Genomic DNA, 20,402 nt, shown 5'->3' with positions numbered 1-20,402 from the left:
ATCAGTGTAAATAAATATCGGCCTCTGGAGCTACTTTAATGGTACCGAGATAAAACCATGCTCCTAAAGAAATTCGTACACAACAGTCGTTTTTGAGTTGGGTAAGTATTTATGGCATCATGCCAAGAGAAGCTTGACTAGTTCCATCCTGCTGTTGAAGACTGGGCTCAGCATGTGCAAATAATGTGTTATTTATTTCCAGGTAACTGACACTGCGGCATATGAAGAGCCACTTTTTCAGTTATTGGGAGTCTAACTTTCCCTGAGGCATGAGATATTAAAACTTTTCAAGAGTTGACTAATTTCATTAAAGAATATTACGACTCCAAGCCTCCTCTAATTCTGAGATGCTATTGGTTTCACTGAGTAATTTGAGAACTGGAGAATCCATATTGTGGATGTGGATATTGTGGCTGTTAATCTGGTCCTGTCAGGGAGCCCTGATTGACAGATAAGAGCAGGACTGTTAAAGGCTGACTTTGTGACAGAACAACAACCTCTGTGGAGCTATAGAGTCTTACAGAATGGAAACAGTCCAGTCAGTCCATGCAAACCGTAATCCCAAACTAAACCAGTTCCACCTATCCTCCAAATCCTTCCTATTTGTGAACAAAAGAAAAGAAAGAGCAGGACTGTTGGGAATTGTGGTTATCCTCATTTCCCTGAAAACTGGTTTAACGGTAGGGTTTGGGGCCTGGCTTTGCTATTCCTCTCCCTTGTAAATTGCTGCTTCTCTGTATACAGCTGTTAATGTTAATTGCTTTGTAAACGGTGAATTGTTTGATTTTTCAAAATAAAGCAGGACTGTCATGGGCGGCACAATGACCCAGTGGTTGGCACTGCTGCTTCACAGTGCCATGGACCTGGGTTCGATTGCAGCATCAGGCGATTGTCTGTGCGGAGTTTACACATTCTCTCCGTGTCTGCGTGGGATTCCTCCAGGTTTCCTCACACAGTCCAAAGATTTGGAGGTTAGGTGAATTGGCAATCTAAATTGCCCATAGTATAAGTTATTAGTCAGGGGTAAATGTCGGGGAATGGGTCTGGATGGGTTAATCTTTGGAGGGTTGACGTGGACGTGTTTATAAAAAGTGCAGGAGTGTCAGACATCCTGCTCATTCTCAGAGTTGGCTCTGAGTAGGCTGCATCAGTGTAAAGGACTCTCCACATGTAAATAAATGGTGACTTGGTGTTGGGATGCAGGTTTATGTGAAGTTACATTCATCCACTCACTCATTCACTAACATTCAACATGGACTTTTTAGTATGCCATACAGTTGCTAGTGCCACCAGAATGTGCATGTCTGGATTCTGCCCCACTCCATCACACATCCCAAATTCCAAATTCTGCTGTGTTTAGGTTTCCAGTGGATGCTGTGGAAGACCCGGTAAATAATGCTATGTCTCAAAAGATTCAGGCCTTAGTTTTCACTTTTCTATATTACTCTGAAATCTTTTCCTTGACCTTGACATTCCCCATATAATGTTTGAAAAATCCCTGTAATTCTGTTCAATAGTAACCATTCATTACAATTTCTGTTAACTCTGTCTCTCTTTTTGTTCTCTGTCTTTTCCCCTCATTTTATTTTCTTATTGTTTCATTCCCTTGTCCTTCTCTTTTTTTTCTCTGTCTCACATTTTCTCTCTGACCTCTCTCTCCTCACTGTGATTCCTCTTTCCTTTGCACTGTAGGTTATGTCCCTGGCACTCCTGACTACAAGGAGAAAGAGGACATGTACGATGAGATCATTGAACTAAAGAAGGTGAGTGCTACCCTAATGGGGACCAGAGGTTACTCAGCAATTTACAGTTGATGGAGTTTCTGTAACCAACAAGTCTGAACAAAGGCATTGAGCACTTTTATGTGGCAGCTCAGCCACTGGACACTATAGCAAGAATAGAAACCTGGAAGGTCTTCTGCATGGATGCTGTGTAATTGCCGTTGCTACCAGCAATAGTAAACCTAAATGAAGTCTTGAGCAGTGCTGAATGCCATGTGGCTTCAAGTATTCATTGATCATAAACAGAACTTCATGCCCACTTATATAGGCTAATAACATGGCTCAGTGGTTAGCACTGCTGCCTCACAGTACCAAGATCCCAGGTTCGATTCCAGCCTCGGACGACTGCTTGTGTGGAGTTTGCACATTCTCCCTGTGTCTGCATGGGTTTCCTCCGGGTGCTCCGGTTTCCTCCCACAGTCCAAATATGTGCAGGTTAGGTGAATTGCCCATAGATTAGGTGTGTTAGTCAAGAGGGAAATGGGTCTGTGTGGGTTCTCTTTGGAGGGTTGGTGTGGATTTGTTGGGCAAAGGGCCTATTTCCACATTGTAGGGGATCTAATAACAATGTGTTTGTTTGCTTTGATGTGAGTTAAAATATTTAAGGAAGGTTAACACATATACAGTGCCTTTCACAACCTTAGGACATCCTAAAGTGCTTCATAGTGAATAAATTACTTTTGAACTTTAATGTAGAGGAAATACTAATCAATTTGTTCACATTATTGCCCCACAAATAGATAATCTGTTTCAGTGATGTTGAGTGAGAGACAAATATTTACCAAGACATTCAAGAGAATTTCAGCTCTTCTTTGACAAAGTACTACAAAATATTCTGCGTCCAACTGAAGAGACAGACAGATCTCCGTTTATATGTCACTAAAATCCTAAAGAAATACACTATACAGCTAAGAGTCAATTGTCAGAGTATGCAGGATCTCTCTTGGATTCTGAATCACACTTAGAATACAATAGGAATGAGTGACAATCCCCAGGAAAATGTTAAAACAATTTTTATTGAATATAACAATAATAGAATGATTACAAATTGTTTAGTTTATAATATCAGTGATCATGTACGTAAAAAGAAGAAGAAAAAGGAACTTTATTGAAAGGAAGGAGAGCACTTAGTTGTATCAGAAGGAAGAAGGAAATGCAACTTTATTATAGGGCAGACATTAACCCCAAATTAGTATACCCATGATCCAAAATGGTAAAGTAATCCAAATTAATAACGTCTCTAAAATGGTAAAACGACCATCTATATACAACTCTTCAAATATTTTTACAGGGGAATGATTAGTCACTCCCTTGATGTCCTTTCCCTCTGTAGTGTTAGCAGTTGCCTATTTGCCACTAAGCTGCAGTAGCAAATTCAGAAAGCTGTATCCTTTAAGCCAAATTTCTTGCTATATTCTAGTCTTTCGAGTTATCCATCCATAGTTTTTCAAATCAAAATATCTTAACAAAGCACATGGGCTTAGCAAAATCTACCTACTTTGTAAAGCTATGTTTGTTGACCCATCCTTAATGATGTCTGTCAAATATATACTGTCCATTAATCGAACTCCATTCCATTGACCCTCCGCTGTAAGGCCATCCACTCTTTTCATGAGTAGTCTCCAGGAAGTCATTGGAATCCACAAATTTTAAAAAATTCCTCTTCTTAAGCAATGGAATATTACTTGGCAACAAATCTCTAACGGCACAGTAGCATATAGCCAAAACACAGCTGGTTAGCCTTGGAAACAGGGCCAAAATTCATAGCTAGAAAACACTGCTACGAATCACATATGTGAGTAGTTTTGACTCCAGCAAAATGCTATCATGCTTGGATGAAATCAAAGTTTTAAAATTTAGAATTCAGTTCAGGTTTATTTAAATATCAAAGCAGAAATGAGATATAAATGAGACATGAAACTGCAAAGAATTAGTGATTTCAGCTGTGAGCTGACAACTGCCACTCAATTTATGGAATTTCTGCAAAGAATTATATCTTACCAAACAGTCCTGAGGAATTACATCCACTGAACAGACTACAGCAGTCTTAAGAAGTCATTTCACTACTATCTTCTCAATGCATCTTGGGTAATAAATGCCACCCTTGCCAGGGATGCCTGTATTCCAAAGAATTAATATTTTTAAAAACATGAGAAATGAATCTGGCTTGGCTCTACTGCCTCAACCTCTTTAATTCTGCCCCTGAGATTCATTATCCCACTTTAAATTGCAGGATTTGGAGTGGGGAATTGAGGAAGCCTGAAAAATGTCACCTCTAGGAGTGGAATTTATTTATAGTGTGACAAATATACATAGGCGGATTTTGTGATTGTCTGAAACCCATGGCCTTCTGTCTCCAATATGAAAGTGCTCTCCCCGATCCATGACTGATACTATAACAGCTTCAATAATGCTAATCAAAAAACGTTGCAGTAGCAGCGTTCTTCCCCCTGGACTGAGAGGCTCAGGTTCAAGTTCCACCTACTCCAGTAACAACACCTTTGAATTGGTTGATTAGAAAAATAGATTAGCTTAAAAGAAAGAAAAACAGCTTTTCTCTCTGAGCCATATTACCCAAGGAACAGTTTGGTGGCAAAGCTGAAAGAGTGGAGGAGGAGAACCACATTGAAGTTCAAAAGTGAAGTTATTACTTGTGATGTAAGCATGTGCAGTACCTGATATATTCCAAATCTTTCAGACAATCCAATACAATCAGTGACTAATTTCCCCCATCATGTTGTGTATCTGCCCAAACCCCCTACTTCCCACAGATGATTCAAACTCAGAAGGCTGAGAATTATATCCTGAAAACAAAGCTGAGACGATCAGAGGAGGAAAACAGCAGAAAAGAGAAACAGATTGACCAGCTGTTGGATCCTTCCAAGGTAAATTAAACACACACTAAAACCAGTGTTCTTATCATATTGTTTGGCATTATATAAACTTAAAGCATACAAACAGGGCATTTAACCAAACTGGTCCCATGCCAGTGTTTCTGCTCCACATAAGCCTTTTCCCTCTCTCTTCATCTAACTTTGTAGCTTTGTAGCTTACTCCTTAAATGTATCAATGCTATTAGCCTCAATCACTGCATGTGATGGCAAGTTCTATGAATAATTCTAGCCATTCTATGAATAAAGACATATTTTCTCTGTTTTCCTTATTGGATTTGTTAGTGATGACCTTGGAGTCATAATCCCTAGTTTTGGACAGTCCCTCAAACACCTTAGCCTATCAAATGCCTTCAGAGCACTTTCAGGACATCTATCTTTTTCTCGAGAAACAAGGCTCAGCCAGTTCACATTCATTCTTTCCTGATGGCTATGAGCTCATTGTGGTTTTTTGCACTTTCTTCAATGCCTCTGAATTTTTTTTGTAAAAGGAAACTAGAATTATGCACACATCCCTTAAATAATTCCACAGAGGCCAGTATCCCCATTACCAAGTTACCCTTTATTTACACATGGAAAGCCCTTGACATTGATCCAGCTCTCTGAGTGATAGGATGTCTGACACTCCTGTTTTTTTTCTTTCTTTCCCTCTGACCCTCCTGTTTCTCTTTTTTTTAACTGATCCAGCTCCCTCAGAGGCAGCTTTCAGAGTGACAGAACTCCTTTTTTTTTGTGTGTGCAGGTGTACAAATCTTTACTCAATTTCCACCACCAGGAAGAAACGAAAACCCCCAAGTGACCAGTGACCAGTGACAACCAGTGCCCTTCACATCAAAGGGCAATGCTGTGTGATCAATCAGTGAAGGGGAGGGCAGGGATTAAGTCAAACACTCCTGGTTTTATTTTCTTCCCCACACTACTGCCTAACTGCGGTAGTGGTTAGTTTTCCCCCTACACCCATGTTGTGTGTGTGCAGGTGTGACACAGTGAAAGACACAAGGTGCATGAATCTTTATTCAGTTTCCACCACCAGGAAGAAAGGAAACACCCAAGTGGCCAGTGACAAGCAATGCCCTTCACATCAAAGGACAATGCTAACACTCCTGGTTGTTTTCCTGTTTTTTTTACTCCTTATTTATTTTTTTCTCTCTTTTTAACACACCTGGCTTTTTTTTTCTTTCTGTATCCTGTCATGAAGGCACCCTTTATTTACACATGGATCCAGCTCCCTTAGAGCCAGCTGTCAGAATGAACAGGATGTCTGACACTCCTGTTCTTTTTTTTTCTTTTCTTTCTTTTTCTTTACCCCCACACTACTGCCTAGCTGTGGTAGTGCTTATTTTTCCCCTGCACCCATGTTGTGTGTGTGCAGATGTGAGACAGTCAGAGACCCAAGGCGCACGAATCTTTATTCAGTTTCCACCACCAGGAAGAAAGGAATAACCCAAGTGGCCAATGACAAGCAGTGCCCTTCACATCAAAGGGCAATGCTAACACTTTTTTAAAAAAATTATACATTATACAAGGTATTGGTGGAACTTCCTGACACCAAATATGAACATCAAACCTTCCTTCCTGGATGCATAAGCTATTGGGCATTCCTTTCCTCTGGGCCACCAATGAGCTAATACTACCTCGATGCCATATGGGGAGGCAACGCATGTCAATACTAGATTTCACTTGGGATCAGAGTGTGCCAGCACCATCGAGGATGAGAGTTGTTGCTTCACTTCCTTAAAAGCAATGGCTTAGCTGCATGATAGTCTCCAAGACTGACCCTTCTTTAAAAATTGATGCAAAGGTGCCACATTATGCATGAACTAAAATAACTCCACAATGGTAGGCATCCCGTCACAAAGTCACCCCTTTTTTAAATGTGGGAACTCCCTGACACTGATCCAGCTCTCAGAGTGAACAGGATGTCTGACACTCCTGGTCTTTTCTTTCTTTTTCTTTACCCTCACACTTCCCCTGCACCCATGTTGTTTGTGTGCAGGTGTGAGACAGTCAGAGACACAAGGCACACGAATCTTTATTCAGTTTCCACCACCAGGAAGAAAGGAAACATCCAAGTGGCCAGTGACAAGCAGTGACCTTCACATCAAAGGGCAATGCTAACACCCCTGTTTTTTTAACTCCTGTTTATTTATATTTTTTCTCTCTTTTTAACACTCCTAGTTTTTTTTTCTGATCCAGCTTCCTCAGAGCCAGCTAGAATGTCTGTTTATTTTTTCTTTTTTTTTAAAACCCCACACTACCGCCTAACTGCAGTAGTGCTTATTTTTTCCCAGCACCCATGTTGTGTGTGTGCAGGTAAGAACACTCCTGGTTTTATCTATCATGAGTGCTCCCTGATTGGACCAGATTAATAGCCTCAATCAAAGAACTCATTCCATGAGGTCCACCTGGCTGACCTCGTTACAATCACTAATCCATTACTATGGTTTAACTAAAAATAATCTCTCTGCTTTCCAATTCTGTCCTTCTAGAAATTAGTTCTGTTGCATCTTTTTAATACTTGACAACTTGCATTGATTCTTCTAGAGTTCTCCTTAACACAGACTTATTGAGCTCACCTTAAAAATATTTTTATAGCGTTGATTCACAATTTTCATTATATAATCTCCCACATCAAAGTCAAGTTTCGTCTTGCCAAGTGAAGCGGGAATTGAACTCAAGGGTAGTCATTATACCTGGCTAAGTAGACATACCTAATTTGACTTTAAAGTCAGGTAGTTCACCCTTATTTTGTATAATACTTTAATCTCTTGTTTTATCAAAGTTTCTCACCATTTGAGAACCAGCAAAGTGAGTTGGTAGATGTTCGATCATAAAAAGGTGAAAATTGATATGCTACAGTGCCATTTCTGTAGTAGAATGTAATTACAGTGTGACATGTTTACATAGGCAGAATCTGCATTGGCGACTGTGGTGTGGAGCTTGAAGCCACGTCCTTCTGAAACTGACACAATGGATCAAAGTGCAATGGAGTGCAGTTTTGCAGATGTGCATACAATGAAATCTGAGAAACGAGAAATAAAGGCCACATACTGGACTGCTTCTCACTATAAGGATCTTACTGGTTCATGATAAATATTCCCAAAGAAGGTTTTCATTACAGTGAATAACACCACCATTTCTACTTAGTCTAGAAGCCACCTGTGTATTTTCTTGTTTTACAGAGTTCAGAATATGCCAGGAGTTTGATTGATAAAAAGAATGATACTAGCGAGGTAAGAAATTCCTGAAGTCTGTATTACTTCCTCCCTTTCAGCCCATGTACTTAGTCAATAATTATATTTATATGTCCCATAGGATTGTAAATCTCCTTATAAAACACAAAGTTATCCCCTCATAATTTATTAGTTTGTAAACATTTTTAATTCGTTCTTGAAATATGAGCACAACTGGAAAGGTTGTTGTTATTGCCAATCCCTATTTACCTTTGCAAAGATGTGATGAGTTACCTTTTGAACCAGTGTAGTGAGTATGATGAAGATGCTTTCATACTTGTGTTAGGTAATGAATACCAGGATTTTGACTCAGCAACAACTAAAAAAATATTGATACAACTCTAGAATCAGATGTTGTGTGACCTGAATGGAAATCTGGGAGTTCCTGTGCACCTGTTATCCTTGTCCTTTGGGTGATACAGATTTAGCCAGTTTGAATATTCACAGCATGAAGAGGCACAGAACAGCAGTCCAAGGTGGATTATCTGTGGTTTCTTTCCTTCTGGTAGTGCTTGTTTCAGAACAATGCTACTAGAGCAATCTGACCTCTGCCCAACATAATGGGCACTATCCTTTATGCCACATTTATGCCTTAGAGGAGCACACACCCCACTGTCCTGTAACTGAATTTGTACAGTATTCATGCTCAGCATTTTACCGTTAAATGGAATAGATCTGAATGTGTGTCTTTTTCATGTGCAGAAAATTCAAATCAATCTTGCAACATTGTGTTTGTGAGTGCTAGAAAATCAGAAAATAATAAGTTAAACAGAATGCATATACAAAGGGATTTAAATTAACTTATATGTGATGACATTAGCCTTTTTATATTTGCTATTTCTTTTAACATTTTTCTTCATCTTCTGAATACACTCACTTTCTCTGGGGTTCATCCTGAGTTGTTTGGTATGTTGTTCATTAAATATATGTGAACCCAGGACTTGAGCTGTTGAACCATGGAAGGCATCACTTGTCCTGTCCAGTCCAATCCGATTCTGAATAGGAAAAATAAGCATTAGACTGCCTAGAACACATTCCAAAGGCTAGGGAACAAGTGTAATCTTTGAAGATTCCTTTAGCTGCATCAGAATATCCTTTATGATGAAGCTCTACAGGACATTATGGTGAGATTATACAGGACATTGGTGAGATCTTTTGTAGACTACTGTGTCCAGTTCTGGTTGCCCTGTTACAGAAAGAATATTATTAAGATTTACCAGTATATTGCCAAGAATGGAGGGTTTGAGTATGGAGAGGCTGGTTAGGCTGGCACTATTTTCACTGGAACTTAGGAGGTTGAGGGATGACCTTATAGAGGATCATAAAATCATGAGGGGTGTACAGAGGGTGAATAGTGGGTGCCTTTTCCTTAGAGTGGTGAATTTCAAAACTAGGAGGCATATTTTTAAGGTGAGAGGAAAAGATTTTTAAAAAGACACGAGGGGTATAATTTTTACACAGAGTGGTTCGTGTGTGGAATGACCTTCTAGAGGAAGTGATAGATGAGAGTACAGTTAGAATGTTTAAAAGACATTTAGATAAGTACATGAATAAGAAATATTTGGAGGGATATGGGCTAAAGGCAGGCAGATGGGACTAGTTTATTTGGGATTATGGTCAGTATGGAATAGCTGGACCTCAGAGTCAGTTTCACACTGTATGCCTCTATGACTGTATTCCACCCGATATGGCAGAATGGATTTGGATGAAGGTAACCAAATAGTACTTTTAATCTTGGCCTGGCAGAATCGCAAACCCCAGGAGAGCTTTAGTATCCAAATCCACATTGGCAGACATGTTTAAAATATTATCTGAAGGATGCATCTCCCTATATGAGACAGAAGCTGCAGAGCCAAACTCCCAAATTTCTACAAAATTTATTATCATTATCTTTACCTTTTCTTTCACTTCCAGATTGTTAATGGATTAAAGAAGCGAATCTATAAATTGGAGAAGCAGTGTAAAGAGAAAGACAGCATATTAAAGTAAGTTATCTGGCAGTCTTTTTACTTCAGATATTGGACATCAGTAAGTTTCTATCATCTACTTTCTTGATTGCATTTTGTGCTGCACTTGCTACTCCCACTTCCTGATATTTCAAATCTGAAAACGTTGTGGTTCAGAGTCAGTTCAGGACTTTATTCTTTTTGGAGTAAAGTTCTTAAATCAAGACTTCAGGTAGAGGCAGGGAGGAATAAAAAGAAAAGAATTTTCAACCTAAACTTGCATTGATATGGTGCCTTTAACATAAGGAAAACAAAAAGATGTTTCTCAGGAATAATTAACAAAATTTGCCAACAAATTACCTGAGCCTATCAGATTGAATCAAAAGGTAGATTTTAAGGAATATCTTAAAGAAGGAAAGAGGTGGAGAGGGCCAGCGAGAGACTCCAAAGTTTAGCTCCTCAGCACTGAAGTTAAAGTCACTAATGATGGACTAATTAAAGTTACCAAGTCTCCAAACTTTTTCTGAAATTTCCAGGTATTGAAGGTTAAACTGTAAGACATCGTCCTGAAACCTCCAGGAATACAGAAATCAGAATCGACAGCGTGAAACTTGACCTTTTTCATAATTTTCTTTATTTATTCTTGAGTTGCGAACATTGTGGGCACATTGCCCACTCTTACTTGCCCTAGACTCTAATATAACTGCATTTGGTTGGTATTTCTGAGGTTTTTGGGGCAGGACTCTCTGATTCCAACTGTCAGGTTGGAATGTGTGTGAAAACTCCACATTGTGTGGGAAACAGTCGCTAATTGTGACTTTTACTGCTACAAGGGACTTCTTCATGGGAGCCTGCGACCAACTGGAAAATCTGAGTCAACTTTCTTTAAATGATCTTAAATATCAACTAAATAGAAATATCAGCTACTGTGACATGTTGCTTATCTTCACTTGAATATTCAGGTGTCCTTTGGAAATTGTTTCACTTGGTCACAGTAATCCAGAACAGAGATTTACCAGTAAGGTCCACCTCATTGACTTCTTGTTCTGCAAGATTTCTGCATAGCTATTACCACGAAAGGAATTCCCCCTGCTCTTCGCAGCAACAGAGGCTGTTTCTCCCCAAAGCAGTAAATTCTATGTTTCCCTCTGGTAGCTTTCTCTGTTACAAAAACAGCTGCCCATCTTTTAATGCATTTATTCTTCTAAATTTCATTTGAATATATAAGTAAGCTTACTAATGAGATACATTTGTTTATGACTTATAGGTTGGTTTTGAATGTTTTTCCAAGAACATTTGGATTACTTCTGAATAATTGTGTGGTTTTGCAGAACAACCGTTTTAACAATCATATCATCAGATTATGTTTCATTCAAATCAATATTCTTCCAAAGAAATATCATATTGGGCTTGAAGTGTTAATTCTTGCCAAACATGATTTCAGAATTGCTGAGTTTCTCCAGAAGTTTCTGTTTTCATTTTAGTGTAATGCCATATATTTCTAACTAGAATATTTGTTTGAAATTAGATTATCTAGTTTCTCAAATAAAGTCTAAATCCTGATAATGTCCAAGGCCACTTATAGTACCCCAACTCTGTTTTGGTTAACATTGCACGAGTTAGAGATCATTGGATTAAAGATTGTGCAGATTGGGACTACAAAATGCATCAGATATTGCATTTACACATTGCACCATTGGAGGGAGCAGTTGTATAGATGTATTGCATTAAGGCTTTGAATAGCTCTATGTTAATGTTCTCCAAAAGTTAGCATATGGTAAGCCATAACTACTACGGCATTTTTTCTACCCAATTGAAAATCTTACAGTATTGGCTAAGTGTTGTGTGTTAAATCTTCAATTCATGCTTAGATTGATAACGTATGTAAGCCAGAATTGTCAAATATCCATTTGCTACCATCGGCATACACGAACAAAAATTATACAGCCACAAAACCATCCATTTAAATTGTTCAAATAATGTTCTTGTAATATATTTACATTTTTAACAGAGGTGTTCAAAATCATGAAGGGTTTTGTAGAGTCAACCAAGGAAAACTATGCCAGTGACAGATGGATCAGTAACAAAAAGAGACAGATTTATTATGGTTAGCCAAAGAAGTATTGGCGATGTGAAAAAATATTTTTTAATACATCTAGTTATTGTGACTAGGGCTGCACTGCTTACAAGGATAGTAAAAATTGATTTAATAGTTACATTCAAAAGAGAATTGGATAAATATTTGACTGGAAAAAATACAGAATGAATGACATCTTGCTTTGCTTTTACATATGTTGCGCATACAATTATGCACAGTGTTTGCCTTGGTCTACCTACCCATTCAAGTGAGACAGGTATCATGTGAACTTTGGGTTGCCTGCTCATGAATCTTTCAACATGCAGCCCAGCCTGGCTCAGGCTGCTAGCTGGCTCACTGCACAAGCAGAGACCTGACAGTGTGAGAAACTAGCACATGTTCCAGTTGGACACCAGTTCTTAAAGGGAGGCTGCATTCAAAGGACAATGTTGCTCATTCTCGGTATTGCAATTGGAGAGAAGGGAAATATAATGCCAGGACAGTTCATGGATGAAAAACTAGTTACCTTAGTCAAAGAGGTGAACAGACAGTCCTCAAACTCAACTCGTAGAAGGTGGCCAGGAAGATCAATTCTCAGTCTGGCTCCAAGGGCCTGGTGCAATGCTGAAAAGAACTGACCTTATGTGGAAGGTCAAGGTCAGTGAGTGGATCTGCACAAGATATCTCCTACCCACAGCATTACCAAACTCTCTCTATTCAATATACCGCAGTCCTATTCCTCACCCATGTCCGTCCTTAGCAATGGAACTCATCCTAATGTTGAAATATTCCATTTTAAATTCCATATACTTTATAATCACGCCCACTTCTTTCTGCTTTCATATACCTACTGCTGTGGCAGGTACAACATGTCACAACATAAATTGAGACATTCTGGCCTCTCTTACAGATCAAAGTTGACTGTAACAGAGAGGAGCAAAGCCCTCATGACACAACTTCAATCCAGCACAAGGCACTTATATATTTCAGTGCTGCACCTCAGCCTGCACCAGCAAGTGTCATTGTAATCCTACTGCAAGGACATTACGTGGTCAGGAACATGCATGCAGCTTATGAATTGGACCACATTACATCCCTGGGCTTTTCACTTGCTGTAATAGCATTTACTCATTCTCAGCCTTCCTGGATGTTCAGGCCATCCCTGCATTGCATTGCCTTGCTTTTTGCTATGCCTTGTGTATTTTGCCTCCTAAGCTAGAGCTACCAGCTCAAATTACTTCTGGGCTTGCTTTGCTGTTTTGTGCAGACACAAAGGTAGGAATCTTGTCATGGTTGTCAGCAGTCCTCAGTCAAGGGGAGTCTGCCTTCACACTGCAAGTCCTGTCACAGTAAGTCAAGAGCAGCCTCTGATACCAATCCAGGGCTTTGGACACTGTCAACCAGCCACTCAGGACAGAGTCTGAATGCTCTCCATATTAGGGTTGAGGAGCCAAATTTCAAACAGCCCACCACCCATCCTGACTCTTTCAGTCCTAATGTGAGCGATTTTTTTTCCCCTGCAATGAGCAAGAGGTAGACATTACGGCAAATGAAAGTGGGCGATTTAGCAGTTAATTTTAGTGCAGGTGGGTAAGGTGTCCTGGGCAAATATACAGTGCAAATGACATGCAGGATTAATTGTTTAGGGGTTGGGGTATGTGACAGCAAGTTAGAGAAAATGTTGGAAGCATTAGTAAGAATGGTAAAGCATATGAGCCTGGGTGTCTGATATGCAGAGTCACAGAGATAGCTTGAGTGTGAGGCATCGGAGATTGATGCTGGCTAAGTAGAGAACGTCCATAAGACCATAAGACATAGGAGTGGAAGTAAGGCCATTCGGCCCATCGAGTCCACTCAGCCATTCAATCATGGCTGATGGGCATTTCAACTCCACTTACCCGCATTTTCCACGTTGCCCTTAATTCCTTGTGACATCAAGAATTTATCAATCTCTGCCTTGAAGACATTTAGCGTCCCGGCCTCCACTGCACTCTTCAGCAATGAATTCCACAGGCCCACCTCTCTCTGGCTGAAGAAATGTCTCCGCATTTCTGTTCTGAATTGATCCCCTCTAATTCTAAGGCTGTGTCCACGGGTCCTAGTCTCCTCGCCTAATGGAAACAATTTCCTAGCGTCCACCCTTTCCTCATATGTTAGACCTACCATTCCAGGGATCATCCATGTGAATCTCCACTGGACACGCTCCAGTGCCAGTATGTCCTTCCTGAGGTGTGGGGACCAAAACTGGACACAGTACTCCAAATGGGGCCTAACCAGAGCTTTATAAAGTCTCAGTAGCACAACGGTGCTTTTATATTCCAACCCTTTTGAGATAAATGACAACATTGCATTCGCTTTCTTAATCACGGACTCAACCTTTAGAGAATCCTCGACTAGCACTCCCAGATCCCTTTGTACTTTAACTTTATGAATTTTCTCACCATTTAGAAAGTAGTCCATGTTTGTATTCTTTTTTCCAAAGTGCAAGACCTCGCATTTGCTCACATTGAATTCCATCAGCCATTTCCTGGACCACTCTCCCAAACTGTCTAGATCCTTCTGCAGCCTCCCCACTTCCTCAGTACTACCTGCCTGTCCACCTAACTTTGTATCATCGGCAAACTTCGCTAGAATGCGCCCAGTCCCTTTATCCAGATCATTAATATATAATGTGAACAGCTGCGGCCCCAACACTGAACCCTGCGGGACACCACTTGTCACTGGCTGCCATTCCGAAAAAGAACCTTTTATCCCAACTCTCTGCCTTCTGTCAGACAGCCAATCCTCAATCCATACCAATAGCTCACCTCGAACACCATGGGCCCTCACCTTGCTCAGCACCTTCCCGCGTATCAAAGGCCTTTTGGAAGTCTAGACAGACCACATCCACTGGGTTTCCCTGATCTAACCTACTTGTTGCCTCTTCAAAGAATTCCAACAGGTTTGTCAGGCACGACCTACCCTTACTAAATCCATGTTGACTTTTTCTAATCCGACTCTGCTCTTCCAAGAATTTAGAAGCCTCATCCTTAATGATAGATTCTAGAATTTTACCAACAACCAAGGTTAGACTAATTGGTCTATAATTTTCCATCTTTTGTCTTGATCCTTTCTTGAACAAGGGGGTTACAACAGCGATCTTCCAATCATCTGGGACTTTCCCTGACTCCAGTGACTTTTGAAAGATCTCAACCAACGCCTCCGCTATTTCCTCAGCCACCTCCCTCAGAACTCTAGGATGTATCCCATTGGGGCCAGGAGATTTATCAATTTTAAGACCTTTTAGCTTTTCTAGCACTTTCTCTTTTATAATGTCAACCACACTCAACTCAGCCCCCTGACTCCCTTTAATTGTTGGGATATTCCTCATGTCTTCCACTGTGAAGACTGACGCAAAGTACTTGTTAAGTTCTCCAGCTATTTCCTTATCCCCCATCACTAGGCTTCCAGCATCAGTTTGAAGTGATGTCTACTTTTGCCTGTCGTTTGTTTCTTATGTATTGAAAGAAACTTTCACTATCATTTCTAATATTACTGGCTAGCCTACCTTCATATTTGATCCTCTCCTTCCTTATTTCTCTCTTTGTTATCCTCTCTTTGTTTTTGTAGCCTTCCCAATCTTCTGATTTCCCACTGCTCTTGGCCACTTTATAGGATGTCTCTTTTTCTTTAATACATTTCCTGATTTCCTTTGTCGGCCATGGCTGTTAATCCCACCCCGGATAATCTTTCTTTTCTTGGGATGAACCTCTGTACAGTGTCCTCAATTATACCCACAAACTCCTCCCATTTTTGCTCTACTGTCTTCCCCGCTAGGCTCTGCTTCCAGTCTATTTTCGTCAGTTCCTCTCTCATGCCCTCATAATTACCTTTATTTAACTGTAACAACATTACATCTGATTTTGCCTTCTCTCTTTCAAACTGCAGACTGAACTCTACCATATTATGATCGCTGCTTCCTAAGTGTTCTCTTACTTTAAGATTTTTTTAAAGATTTTTTATCATTGACCTTCTTCCTAATTGCTGAGCATTTCTCAAGATGACCAAGACTACACAGACCTGGGTGCTAACGTTGGTATGGTCGGATGTCATGTCTTCCACTGTTGGTTGTGGGGTAAGAGGGCGTCCCATGTCTACAACAAGACATCCCGTCAGCAACGCAGGGTGAGAATTTCTCCCTGTTGGCCATGTCCAGGGTAAATGGCAGGAACTCTGCAAGGCAGCACTGAAGTGACAATATTTTTCTGGGCACACAATGGGTTTTTAAAGATGGCTTGGGTGCAAGGAATGCTAGTCTTTTCTCATTTCTGGTGAATGGCAAGAGCAATGCATGATAAGATGGGGCTGGAACTGGATGTGAGGCATACCATAGTGGCAAGGTAGGGAGTACATGAGGTGTGTTTGGTAAGATAGTGTGAGAAAAATCACTTGGCCTAGTGGCAGAAACCCTCTAAGAGACTTGATACAAATCACACTTAGCCAAAATCGTAGGATTCATGTATTCTGAATCAAAATGATTCTCAATTTTGATCTGCTAAACCAATGTCATCTCTGACTGTTGCACAAATGTTATCTTTGATTAACGGTGCTACCCCACCACATTAACCGAGCTTCCTATTTTTCTTATATGTCAAATACCCCTCAGTTTTAATCCATGTCATCCTGAAGCCATGATTTCATAATGGCTACCAGCTCATATATAAAATAAATAAAATGTGTACAATTAATTTGTTTATTTTGTTATGAATGTTGCTTGCATGCAGATATACAGTGTTTAGTTTTGTCTTTTTGGTATCTTTGCAATATTTAGTTTTGATTATATGCTCCTAGATTTTTCTGATTGGCAGGAAAGGAGCAATCTCTGATCCTCATTTCCTATTTTGCTATTTACCTCTGTTATCATGTCTCAACTCTTTGATATACCACATCTTTCCACATTAATCCCTTGCCTACACTACTTAGGTCATGAGAATGTTAGTCTCAGTACATTTCAGGTGTAGACCATCCCACCGGTACAGCCCACACTTTCTCCAGTACTGACACGAGTGGCCCACAAACTGGAACCCTCTTCTCCCACACCAGTCTTTGAGCTGTATATATTAATGGCTCTAATTTTATGTACCCAATACCAATTTGCACACAGTTCAGATAATAATTCAGAGTTTATAACAGGTTCTGCTTTTCAACTTCGTGCCTATCTCCTTATACTTCCTATGCAGAATCTCTTTCCAGCTCTATGTAGGTGCTAACATAGACCATGGATCCTCCCGTCCTACTGCAAATTCCTTTCCAAACCAAAGCAGATGTCCCATCTCAGGTAGGCAGTTCAGTTGTCTGAACTCTTGCTCTTTGCCGCAAAAAACAGTGTCAATCCCTTTCAAAATATTATCAACTACTTCCTCTACATTCGTTAATGCTCCCCTAACCTGATTGCCTTCCTATAGCATAGTGCCATGGTCAGTTTGCACATCCAACCTGCAACCCCTACTCTCATCGAAACAGGCTGAGAAAACATCAAACCTATCAAACATTTGCAGAGGCTGACAATCCTGCACTGCTATCCTTTGGATCCCTTTAACAACCGCACTCGGTTACACCCACCTGTCCTTGATGACTGATAGAATCGAGCCTTCTGATTCAAAGTGGTGTAACTGCCTCCTGGCACAAAGAATCCAGATAACAACAGTCCACTGCCTAATGCATCACAGGGCCTGTGGTTCAACCTTCAGTTTATAAACTCTGAGATGAAGCTATTCAAACATTTATGTAGATGTGTTTGCCCTGGATCACAATAGTATCCAGGAACTTCCATATGCTGTAGCCTTAACACAGCATCTGAACTGCCATCCTTAATGTGTTTTAATTACTAATTAAATGTAACTTGTGAGAACATAAATACCATTCATCTCTAACTCACTGCCTGACATTGTCAATGTTCACTCCAAATTTAATTCATCAACTTGTCGTTCTAATTTTCAGCAAACTCCAATCTGACTTGAAGACCACTAACATCGAAGAGATGAAGATTGCCACAGAGACTTATTATGAAGAGGTGGGCTCACAAAAGTGGGCACAATTAATAACACACCAAACATCTTATGAATTGCCCATTTACCCATCTGGTTCTTTGCGGTTGTACTTGTGATATTCAACTTGTTCTCTTGGTTTTTGTTTTAATGAACAGATAAAGGATCCTGCTTTGAAAAAAAATGTTTTTAACAAATGGCTATTTCTCAAGGAATAAAACTGAAGAGCATGAAAGTCATATAAAACTTGTGTGCAGTTAGAACAATCTTGTAATGCTCATCACAGTACAGGTCTCCAGATTACGAGAAATATAGATATACAGATACTGTAGACCAAAGTTGAAGTATTACAACTAATCAGGAAACTTTGAACAGATACAAGAGAAGGTTGAGGGAGGCCTTACAAAGGTCATAAACTCATGAAAGAGATTTATTCAGGTGGATATAGAAGAAATGTTCCCACCTTTGGGAAATAACTATAAGATAGTTACCAATAAATACAATTTCAAAATATCAGAAGCAACTCCTTAACCTGGTGAGTGATGTGAAGACATTAGACTTTATTTGGTATAATTACTAATAAAACAACTTAGTGCCTTTAATGTAACAAAATATCCCAGGGTGTTAACGAGAATTATCAATCACAATTTGACACTGACCCATGGAAGGAAATATCAATGCAATGAGCAAAACCATGGTCAAAGCAGTTTTTTTTTAAAAGGAGAATCTCAAAGGAGAAGAGAGATGGAGAGATTTAATGAGGAAATTCCAGAATTTAGGACAAAGTATGCTAAGCCCAGATAAATAGGTATAAAAATTAAATTCAGCCTGTGAAAAAGTGCAGGGATCTTAAAGATTTAATACTAGAATAGGTTACAAAGTTAAAGAGTGGGAAAGCCAAAGAGAGGATGAGAATTTCAAAATTGAGGCTTCACTGGTCGTGCCAATGTAGGTCAGTAACAGTAGGAAGTGATGGACCTATAGGAGAGTGCAAATTAAAAGATGAACAACAGAGTTCTGGATGAGTGCATATTTAAGTGATGTAGAAGATGGGAGGCCAATTGGAATAATAAAGTGCAGAGAAAACAAAAGTATAGATGAAGGTTTCAGCTGCAAATGAGCTGAGACACAATCAGAGTTGGGTACTTTTATTGAGGTAGGGGGATTAGCAGTTTTGGTGCTAGAACTGTTAAATGGTCATTTCAAAGTCAAACCAACAATTCATCCAATAGTGTTCCACAATCTCAGGCAGTTATCAGAGAGATCAACAGAACGGTGGCCAAGGAAGAGTTTGCAGCAAATACCCCAGTCAATGACTGATCTTCCCAAGGTGGAGTCTGTTTCAGTTTATCCAATACTTGAATATCAGTTAGTGTGACAAATCAGAAACAGTGGAGCAGTCAAGATGGATAGTGGTGATATCAGGTTTGTGCTGTCAACATGCATGTAGAATCTGGCCTGTTTTTAGACACTATCGCTAAGGGACAGTGTGAGGGTGTGCTGAAAGGCACTGGTGCATTTAAGGGAAAGTTGGATAAATACACAAGGGAGAAAGAAACAGAAGGATACACTAATAAAGTTTAGATCAAAATAAGTAGCAAGGAGGCTAATGTGGGACATAAACTCTGGAATAGATAGTTTTGACTAAATGGTCTCTTTTTGCATGCAAATGTTCATCTAGCTCTCCAACCAAAGTTGGTTACATTTAATCTTCTCTACATGTATCGTCTCATTCAGGATCCCCTGAATCACTGGAAATTTCTCTATGTGGGAGAGCCGTTTTAAACCCCTCTATCAGGTCATCCTCTAATCCCCATTGTTCCAAGAAAGCAAGACAATCTAATCATATCAGAAAGATAACTAGAAAAGAGACCGATCTTTGATTTTCTTGTTTTGTTGGGCTATGTATATAATCTTTCAGATCAGCTCCCTGTGAAAGCAATCAGAGTAATTATTCTTTATTTCACTGAGAAATATTCTGTCTAATTTCTTTCAGAATGCTCAGGCGATTTCTTTAAAAGTTTGGCACCTACATTTTAAAATATATTCTAATCAACCTGTCCTGAGATATTATTTGCACACCTGTGGAGCAGGTGGGACTTCAATATTTACTCATGGGCACATGCAAGAAGCAACTTAAAGGAGTTGAGTTGTCTGTAGCCAGCTTGGCACCTTTCAGTTGCTGTGCTGCTTGGAAGGTACTGTGTTTGTGAGCAAAAAGCTGGGGGTGAACAAGCAACTCAAGCCTGAGTATGGAAACATGATTTTTTTTTTAGATAAGTTGATATTGTCTCCATATGGCCACCATGTGCACATGTATGCATACAACATATACAAATTCATACAAAATATATATGAACACAAAAATAGATATACATACATGCTTGTGGACATACATGTGTACACAATGCGTGCACACTTTTTTTACAAACATCTTCACACAAACTA

The 20,402-nt window shown here is 39.7% G+C and overlaps 1 protein-coding gene across 1 annotated transcript in view; it reads left to right on the top strand.

Moving 5' to 3' along the window:
* iqce (IQ motif containing E) overlaps positions 1 to 20,402 on the top strand; it is a 67,312-nt gene that overhangs the window by 13,520 nt on the left and 33,390 nt on the right. Inside the window, exons 6-10 of the mRNA XM_060840778.1 lie at positions 1,693 to 1,763; positions 4,553 to 4,666; positions 7,855 to 7,905; positions 9,820 to 9,890; positions 17,908 to 17,980. Of these exons, the coding sequence (XP_060696761.1) occupies positions 1,693 to 1,763; positions 4,553 to 4,666; positions 7,855 to 7,905; positions 9,820 to 9,890; positions 17,908 to 17,980 (380 nt within the window). The remainder of the gene's footprint in view (positions 1 to 1,692; positions 1,764 to 4,552; positions 4,667 to 7,854; positions 7,906 to 9,819; positions 9,891 to 17,907; positions 17,981 to 20,402) is intronic.

This window comes from Hemiscyllium ocellatum, chromosome 20 (genome assembly GCF_020745735.1).
Source record: "Hemiscyllium ocellatum isolate sHemOce1 chromosome 20, sHemOce1.pat.X.cur, whole genome shotgun sequence".
NCBI classification, from domain to species: domain Eukaryota; kingdom Metazoa; phylum Chordata; class Chondrichthyes; order Orectolobiformes; family Hemiscylliidae; genus Hemiscyllium; species Hemiscyllium ocellatum.
The sequence above is the reverse complement of the archived record's forward strand: the minus strand, read 5'-3'. Positions and strand labels throughout refer to the sequence as shown.